Source organism: Chlorocebus sabaeus, chromosome 20, assembly GCF_047675955.1.
Source record: "Chlorocebus sabaeus isolate Y175 chromosome 20, mChlSab1.0.hap1, whole genome shotgun sequence".
Lineage (NCBI taxonomy): Eukaryota > Metazoa > Chordata > Mammalia > Primates > Cercopithecidae > Chlorocebus > Chlorocebus sabaeus.
In genome coordinates, this window is record NC_132923.1 from 98,042,435 (window position 1) to 98,051,833 (window position 9,399).

At 46.8% G+C, this 9,399-nt stretch overlaps 1 protein-coding gene across 3 annotated transcripts; it reads right to left on the reverse strand.

Moving 5' to 3' along the window:
- Positions 1 to 574: 574 nt before the first annotated feature.
- Positions 575 to 9,064, reverse strand: NDUFS5 (NADH:ubiquinone oxidoreductase subunit S5). 3 transcript variants are annotated; one of them, XM_037997405.2, is made up of 4 exons: positions 8,976 to 9,053; positions 8,346 to 8,434; positions 6,352 to 6,569; positions 575 to 807 (listed from the first exon to the last, which is right to left on the reverse strand). In XM_037997405.2, exons 3-4 carry the CDS (start codon positions 6,565 to 6,567, stop codon positions 703 to 705), a joined length of 321 nt encoding a protein of 106 aa, XP_037853333.1. In that variant the 5' UTR covers positions 6,568 to 6,569; positions 8,346 to 8,434; positions 8,976 to 9,053; the 3' UTR covers positions 575 to 702. The 3 variants fall into 3 exon arrangements, with proteins under 3 accessions (XP_037853333.1, XP_037853332.1, XP_037853336.1); XM_037997404.2 differs by lacking the exon at positions 8,346 to 8,434 and having other exon boundaries at positions 8,976 to 9,064; XM_037997408.2 differs by lacking the exon at positions 8,346 to 8,434 and having other exon boundaries at positions 8,922 to 9,018.
- Between the last annotated feature and the right edge of the window lie 335 nt (positions 9,065 to 9,399).

Consider the following 9,399-nt stretch of genomic DNA (forward strand, 5'->3'; position numbering starts at 1 on the left):
GGGCATGGTGGCTCATGCCTGTAATCCCAGCACTTGGGAGGCCAAGGCGGGGCAGATCACTTGACGTCAGGAGTTCAAGACCAGCCTGGTCAACATGGTGAAACCCCATCTCTACTAAAAATATGAAAATTAGCTGGGTGTGGTGATGCGTGACTATAGTCACAGCTACTAGGGAGGCAGAGGTGAGAGAATCACTTGAACCTGGGAGATGGAGGTTGCAGTTAGCTGAGATCGGGCCAGTGTACTCCAGCCTGGGCTACAGAGCAAAACAAGGAAATGAAGGGGAGGGGGAAGGGGAGGGGGGAGGGGGACAGGAGGGGGAGGGGAGGAGGGGGAGGGAGAGGGAGGGGAGGGGGAGGGAGAGGGAGGGGAAGGGAAGGGGAGGGGGAGGGGAAGAGAAGGGGGAGGGGGAGGGGGACAGGAGAAGGAAAGGAGGGGAGGAGGAGGGGAGGGGAGAAGGAGGAGAAAGGGAAGTGGGAGGGGAGGGGGAGGGAGAGGGGAGGGGAGGGGGAAGGGAGGGGGAGGGGAGGTAACAGGAGGCGGGAGGAAAAGAAAGGCATGATCCAGGAGAAAATATTTTGAATAGGATGGAGCAATCCTTTATTTTTACACACTTTGACAAGGAGGTTTTTCATAAACAACCTTTCCAGTGGAGAACAGAGAACGGGAAAATCAGCCACCAGACATCAGCAGCTGCTCTGCTCAGGGCCGAGGCTCCTCCTTGCCAATGTGGTGAGGTGGAGGGGTGTACTTCCCTTCCTTTATCAGCTTATCCCGCTGCCTCCTGATGGCACCCGCACGTCTCATCTGTCAAAGGAAAACGGCAATTAAACTAAGGGAGGAGATATGTGCCATAAAGTGAGAACTGGAAAAACTGACATCAATTTTGGTTTCTTTTTTTTTTTTTTTTTTTTTTTTTTTTGAGACGGAGTCTTGCTCTGTCGCCCAGGCTGGAGTGCAGTGGCCAGATCTCGGCTCACTGCAAGCTCCGCCTCCCGGGTTCACGCCATTCTCCTGCCTCAGCCTCCCGAGTAGCTGGGACTACAGGCACCTGCCACCTTGCCCGGCTAGTTTTTTGTAATATTTAGTAGAGACGGGGTTTCACCGTGTTAGCCAGGATGGTCTCGATCTCCTGACCTCGTGATCCACCCGTCTCCGCCTCCCAAAGTGCTGGGATTACAGGCTTGAGCCACCGCGCCCGGCTTTGGTTTCATTTTTAAACTACAGAAGGCCTTTCATCTTACAGGGCCTCTGAAATGAAGTCTGCCTTCAAAGAATTAACATGAAATCACTTCCCAAGCTTTCAAACAAATTTTTAGTATATATAACCTCTCTGAAAACTAACAACTAAAATGTTCTTAATATATATAGCAATACGGATATTTGCAAAAACCTTTAAGAGGCATATTTTTGTACACTAAAATCTTTTAAAATATTAAAAGTTAATCCCAGCACTTTGGGAGACTGAGGCAGGTGGATAACTGAGGTCAGGAGTTTGAGACCAGACTGGCCAACATTGTGAAACCCTGTCTCTACTAAAAATACAAAAATTAGCCGGGGATCGTAGTGCACATCTGTAATCCCAGCTACTGGGGAGGCTGAGGCAGGAGAATCACTTGAACTTGGGAGGTTGAGGTTGCAGTGAGCCAAGATTGCACTGCTGCATTCCAACCTGGGTGACAGAGCGAGATTTTGTCTCAATAAGTAAATAAATAAATAAAAGCTGGGCTGGGCGTGGTGGCTCATGCCTGTAATCCCAGCGCTTTGGGAGGCCGAGGTGGGCAGATCACGAGCTCAGGAGTTCGAGACCAGCCTGGCCAATATGGTGAACCCCTGTCTCTACTAAAAATACAAAAATTAGCCAGTCATGGTGGCGCGCGCCTGTGGTTCCAGCTACTTGGGAGGCTGAGGCAGGAAAATCGCTTGAACCTGGGAGGCGGAGGTTGTAGTGAGTCAAGATCATGGTACTGCACTCCAGCCTGGGCGACAGAGCGAGACTCTATCACCAAAAAAAATAAAAAAATAAATAAAATAAATAAATAAAAGTTAAGACAACCTCAGCACTTACATATTCTATGCGGAAGTGGCACTGCTGCTGGTGACTATGCAATGGGTATGAATGAAGCAGAAATAGCCAATATGAGGTCTCTTTTCTCTATATGGAAGTAAAGGCCTGATTCTTACTCATCCACTAGTCACCGCTGAGTCCTGAATTCTGTCTCTTCTACTCAGATAGGGCATTGGTTGCTTCTCAACAAATCAAAGCTATGTTACACCAAAGCCACAACAATGAACTGGTCCCTGGGTTCTGTGATATAGAAAATTTACTAATTCTGATCGCACTATTCCTCTGCTCAAAACCCTCCAATGGCTTTCTATGTTAGTGAGACAAAAAGATGAATCCTTATCATGGCTTACAAGGCCTCCTGCAGCGACTTCATCTCTTAATTTTCCCCTAGCTCCCTCCAGTCGGCTCAGGGACCTTTGCACTTGCTGTTTTCTCTGTATGGAACATTCTTCCCTCATATCCATGTGGCTTGCTTTCTTTAATTCTCTGGTCTTCTTTTGCTGAGCTCTTCTCTGACTACCCTATTTAAAGTAGCATCCACCTAGCTCCTGCCCCTAGCACTTTCTATCTTTCTCCTGTTTATTCTCCTCATAGTACTTATTATTACCTGTATTTTTACTTGTTATTTTTCTGCCCTTCCTCCCACTATAGCATAAGTTCCACCGAGTCAGAGATTTTTTTGCTGTTTTGCTTACTGTATTCCTAGTGCCTAGACTAGTTCCTGACATAAATTTTTTAACAAATGACTAACTTTTCACAAAGATATGAAAAATTCGTATATTCAGTTAAACATCTCATTAACCTTAAAGAAGTAGTGTTGCTATAACTTCAGTAGAAAAAAACCCTGATATAAACATTAAACATTCTAAAAGACTACTTTCTTACCATTTATCTTAGAGTCTCCCAACACAAGACTAGTCATGGTTTTGAACTATGACAATACCATATTTCAAATCTTCCTCTGAGCTAAAAGCAGTAACTCTGGATAAAAGGATAGGTTTTGAAGCCAGCCTTGCCAGGATAAAATCCCAGCTCCACCATTTACTAGCTATGTAAGTTCAGGCAATGTCCTTAACTTTTCCTTGCCTTAAATTTTGTTTGTTCATCTGTTTGTTTTTTTTGAGACGGAGTTTCGCTCTTGTTGCCCAGGCTGGATGGAGTGCAGTGGCGTGATCTCAGCTCAGTGCAACCTCCGCCTCTCAGGTTCAAGTGATTCTTCTGCCTCAGCCTCCTGAGTAGCTGGGATTACAGGCACCCCCTCACCATACCCAGCTAATTTTTTGCATTTTTAGTAGAGAGGGTGTTTCACCATGTTAGTCAGGCTGGTCTCGAACTCCTGACCTCAGGTAATCCATCCGCCTCAGCCTCCCAAAATTAAATTTTTAACTGTATAATGGGGAAACTAATAGTAACTCATTTCATAGAATTATTGTGAGAAATAAATGCATTATAATATGCTAAGAACTTACAATAGGACTTGATTCTAATTCTCTGACTCACGAGCTTCTTCACTTACGGGGAGGTATCTATTCACTTAAGGTGACCCTGAAAATGGTAACTTACCTATTCATAAATTCACAGGATTGGGAAGTGACCTTAGCGCAATTCTTTGTTTCAGATAAGGAAATAAGACTAAGAAGGGGAAGTGACTTGCTCAAAGTCACAAAACTAGTGGTGGTTTGCTGGACATGGCGGCTCATTTCTATAATCCCAGCAGTTTGGGAGGCCCGGGCAACAGGATCGTTTGAGGGTAGGAGTTCAAGATTAGCATGGGAAACATAGCCAAACCTTGTGTCTACAAAAAATTTAAAAAGTCGCACATGGTGGCATGCACTTGTCCTAGCTACTTGGGAGGCTGAGGCAGGAGGATGACTTGAGCCTAGGAGCTCGAAAGTGTAGTAAGCTATGATCACGCTACTGCACTCCAGCCTGGGTGACAGAACAAGACCCTGTCTCAAAAACACCACTAACAGGATGAGTGTGGTGGCTCACACCTGTAATCCCAGCACTTTGGGAGGCCAATGTGGGATCGCTTGAGCCCAGGAGTTTAAGACCAGCCTAGGCAACTCAGGGAGATCCCATTTCTATTTTATATACATAAAATCAAAATTAGGGCCAGGTGCAGTGTCTCACACCTGTAATCCCAGCACGTTGGGAGGCCAAGGCAGGGAGATCACTTGAGCTCAGAAGTTTGAGATCAGTCTGGGCAACATAGTGAAACCTTGTCTCTACTAAAATACAAAAAATTAGCTGGGCGTGGTGGTGCACTCCTGTAGTCCCAGCTACGTGGGAGGCTGAAGTGGAAGAATACCTGAGCCCAAGTTGAGGCTGCAGTGAGCCGTGAACATGTAACCGCATTCCAGCCTGGGCGATGGGAGCGAGACGCTGTCTCAAGATATAAATTAAAAATAACCAACCAACAACAAATGAGTGGTGGCAGAACCAGCATCAGAAGCTGACTCTCCTAACTCCCAATACAATGTTTTTTCTACCTTACTACAATGCCTCCTGTTGGTATCAATTCATAAAAATTTTTTTTTTTTTTTCCTTTTTTTTTTCTTGAGATGGAGTCTCGCTCTGTCGCCCAGGCTGGAGTGCAGTGGCGCGATCTCACTGCAAGCTCCACCTCCTGGGTTCATGCCATTCTCCTGCCTCAGCCTCTCGAGTAGCTGGGACTATAGGCGCCAGCCACCATGCCTGGCTAATTTTTTTGTACTTTTAGTAGAGATGGTGTTTCACCATGTTGGTCAGACTGGTCTCGAACTCCTGACCTCATGATCCACCTGCCTCGACTTCCGACTTCCCAAAGTGCTGGGATTACAGGCCTAAGCTACTGTGCCGGGCCATCTTTTTTTTTTTTTTTTTTTGAGATGGAGTCCCGCTCTGTTGCCCAGACTGGAGTGTAGTGGCGTGATCTCAGCTCACCGCAACCTCTGCCTCTTGGTTTCAGGCAATTCTCTTGCCTCACCCTCCTGAGTAGCTGAGATTACATGCGCCTGTCACCATGCCTGGGTAATTTTTGTATTTTTAGCAGAGACGAGGTTTCACCTTGTTGGCCAGGCTGGTCTTGAACTCCTGATCTCAGGTGATCTGCCCGCCTTGGCCTCCCAAAGTGTTGGGATTACAGGCGTGAGCCACTTTTTTGAGACAGAGTCTTGCTCTGTCGCCCAGGCTGGAGTGCAGCAGCATGACCTCGGTTCACTGCAACCTCCACCTCCCAGGTTCAAGCAATTCTCCTGCCTCAGCCTCCCGAGTAGCTGGGACTACAGGCACGTGCCACCATGCCCAGCTAATTTTTGTATTTTCAATAGAGACAGGGTTTCACCATATTGACCAGGTTGGTCTCAAACTCCTGACCTCGTGATTCACCAGCCTTGGCCTCCCAAAGTGCTGGGATTACAGGCTTGAGCCACGGTGCCTGGCCAACTCATTCAACTTTTGAGGAGGGGAACACTAAGCTGTTAACATCCTTTTTCCACTGTATTCATTGTTCAGACTCATGTACAGCAATCTCATTAACACCTCTATCTTCTTCAGAGTGGAGTGAATCCAGAGATTTTGAATGTAATGGATTTGCAAGGTTAAACCTCTTTTGGATTCAATGAATTTGAAATATTTTCACCCAAAGATTTCAAGGGTCAACATTCAAAGCTAGTTGATATTCTCTGCTTCACAGCCAACTGAAAAAATGGATATACACACACATGCAATTTCCAACCTAGTGGCTAGAGCAGGGTAAAATACTAAGGAAAATTTGGGAGAAGAGAAAGAATGCTGAGGAACAATGGGCCATCCTCATATCTGAAGGTATTTAATTTCCTCATCATGGTACCAAAGTAGGAAAGGTATTTCACCAGAAAAGCTTTGCCAATTCACATTTGGCAAGCCACTGTCCTATGACCCACTAAAAACACTTAACAGTAATCCCAAAGGAGGCCGGGGCATGGTGGCTCACGCCTGTGATCCCAGTACTTTGGGAGACCGAGGCGGGATGATCACCTGAGGTCAGGAATTCAAGACAAGCCTGGTCAGCATGGTGAAACCCCATCTCTACTAAAAATACAAAAATTAGCCGGGCGTGGTGGCAGGCGCCTATAATCCCAGCTACTCGGGAGGCTGAGGCAGGAGAATCGCCTGAACCTGGGAGGCAGAGGCTGCAGTGAGCCGAGGTCGCACCATCGCACACCAGCCTAGGGGACAAAAGCAAGACTTCGTCTTTTAAAAAAAAAAAATCCCAAAGGAACAAGAAAGTAATTCAGCTTCCACCTCCATCACTTCCTTACCGTTTTCTGCCGAAGCAAACACTCTACAAGATCATCATATTCTATCTTGCACTCTTTCTCTGCCCGGATAGCACCAATTCCATGTGCACATTCTATCCATTCTTTTTCAAAAGCATGGCATCGAGTAGCAAGCTTGTAGGGCTGTTCAGCACTCTGGATTGTCCACCATCGATCTATGTTAAGGCCGAACCTTTTCTGGATGTCCAAGAAAGGCATGGCTGTAATGGAAGACTTAAAAAAATAAGTAAATAAAATCCCACAAGAAGGCAATCAACTAAGAAATTTCTAAGAAAAAATTAAATAATCATGATAAGTAGCCCTCTAGAACACTGATATTATTCTCCTGATTTCTTCTCACCAAACTTTTTCATTAAATAGCTTCTTCCAGTTTATGGCAGATAAGCAGTTTTTGTGCTTTTTCAAAACTCAAGGAAAAGATAATTATAACTAAAGAACAATGCATAGAAATCCTTTCTAGGTCGGGAGCAGTGGCTCACCCATTGTGTGAGATGGAGTCTCGGTCTGTCACCCAGGCTGCAGTGCATGGCGAGATCTCGGCTCACTGCAACCTCCACCTTCTGGGTTCAAGCGATTCTCCTGCCTCAGCCTCCCAAGTAGCTGGGACTACAGGTGCACGCCACCACACTTGGCTAATTTTTGTATTTTTAGTAGAGATGGGGTTTCAGTATGTTGGCGAGGCTGGTCGGTCTCAAACTCCCGACCTCAGGTGATCAGCCCGCCTTGGCCTCCCAAAGTGCTGGGATTACAGGTGTGAGCCACTGTGCCAGGCCTAAAAAAATTTTTTTTAATTAGCCACTTGTGGGCCAGGCGCGGTGGCTCACGCCTATAATCCCAGCACTCTGGGAGGCCAAGGTGGGTGAATCACCTAAGGTCAGGAGTTCAAGACCAGCCTGGCCAATATGGTGAAACCCCATCTCTACTAAAAATACAAAAAAATTAGCCAGGCGTGTTGTCACATGCCTGTAATCCCAACTATTCGGGAGGCTGAGACAGGAGAACTGCTTGAACCCGGGAGACAGAGCAAGCCAAGATCGCACCATTGTACTCCAGCCTGAGTGACAGAGCAAGACTCTGTCTCAAAAAAAAAAAAAAAGAATTTGGATTCTTTGGTCAGGTTCTCTGTATCCACAAAAAAAAAAAAAAAAAAAAAAAAAAGGAAGACAGAAAGAATTTGGATCCTTTGGTCAGATTCTGTCTCAAAAAAATTAATTAATTAATTAATTAAAAAGGCACTTGTGGTGGTATGCACCTGTAGTCCCAGCTACTCCTAAGGCTGAGGCAGGAGACTGAGGCCAGGAGTTCAAGGCTTCAGTGAGCTATGACCTGGACACTGCACTCCATCCTGGGCAACAAAGCGAGATCCTGTCTCAAAAACAAAACAAAACAAAACAAAACAAAAAACCCAGAGTGAAAGAAATGGGTTAAGACTTACTTTGTAGAATATAACAGATATTAGGGAAAAAAAATTTATATGCAAATACATAATAATGTTAAATGAAAAAAAAAAACAGTATTCCCCCCCCCCCCCAAAAAAAAGCCTCACTGCCTAAGTTGACTGAAACCAAGCGCGTGCGCCGACTCACAAACATCAATATAAATGTGTACTCATGGTAGATGTAAAGGTGAATTTAGCCGGGCGCAGTGGCTCATATCTGTAATCTCAGCACTCTGGGAGGCCGAGGCGGGCGGATCACCTGAGGTTGAGAGTTCAAGACCAGCCTGACCAACATGGCGAAACCCCGTCTCTACTAAAAAACAATACAAAATTAGCCAGGCGTGGGCGCGCATGCCTGTAATCCCAGCTACTAGGGAGGCTGAGGCAGGAGAATCGCTTGAATCCGGGAGGCGGAAGTTGCCATGAACCGAGATTGCGCCATTGCACTCCAGCCTGGGCAATAAGAGCGAAACTCCATCTCAACAAAATGGTGAATTTAACTTCTAAAGTTCCTTCCCATCCCTCAGTCATCATTTACTGAGTAGTTACGTTCCAGGCACTCAGATGCGGGGGAAAGCAGCTCCAACGTAAGCACCAGAGACACACACACTCGGAACTGGGAATACACTGCAAGGAACACGAGTGGGTAAGAGCTCGAAGGAGGAAGCACCAACTCTGCCCGGAGACTTGAAAATGCCTTTAAGATGGCTTGCGAGTTAGCCAAGTGAAGATCAATGGGCAGAGTGTTCCAGTTGGGCAACAGCCCGAGTTACAGACAGCCGGAGGCGCTGGGTATGTTTGGGGGACAATGGAGCGCAGCGTGCATGACGGGAAAAGAATGAAATGAGCTCAGGAGGTTGACGGGGCCGAAATCACGCAGAGCCTAGAAAGCTGGGATAAGGATCGTAGACTTTAGGTTAAGAAACAGAAAACCAAAACATTAGTCCGGCAAAAACCTAAACAAATCTAGAAAGTGGAGAGAGCGGCAATCTCCAGGCTTCGGTGCCATTAGCTGTGGAGGTGAAGCGGCCTGGGAGGGCAGGGAACACGCCCTGAGTTCGGGTCTGGGAGAAGGGGACACACAGCAAGTCAAGAGGAAATCTGTTAAAGAGACCTCGGAAGGAAGGTCCTTGACGTAAACTGACGCGCGGATATAAACAGCCCCTACCGATCCGATGCTCGTATCCTTGTCTCTTCTCTGGCCGCCGCTTCAGGACGACTAGCTTGCGACGCGGACGCCTGCCGTAAAGGATGACCTCAGCGCGACGTTTGCAGCGCGACGCCGGATGCTGACCTTACCTCAGCAGTCTCTCCCGAAAACCATAGAAACCAAGCCCCTTGGCCTGCTATGGTGGCTGACGTCTGCAATCCCAGCACCTTGGAAGGCTGAGGCAGGAAGATCGCTTCAGCTCAGGAGTTCGAGACCAGCCTGGGCAACATGGCGAAACTCTCTACAAAAAATAAAAAATTGCCGGGCATGGTGGTGCATGCCTGTGGTTCCAGCTACTCAGGAGGCTGAGGTGGGAGGATTCCTTGAGCCCAGGAGATCACGGCTGTAGTGAGCCATGATCACACCATTGCATTGCATTCCA

What these genes read in the sequence shown, in the direction of transcription:
- NDUFS5 (XM_037997404.2), bottom strand. Translation starts at nt 6,567, where the DNA reads ATGCCTTTCTTGGACATCCAGAAAAGGTTCGGCCTTAACATAGATCGA. An exon ending in GTTTGCTTCGGCAGAAAACG is followed by an intron (nt 808 to 6,351) that starts GTAAGGAAGTGA and finishes TTCCTTTGACAG; the next exon opens with ATGAGACGTGCGGGTGCCAT.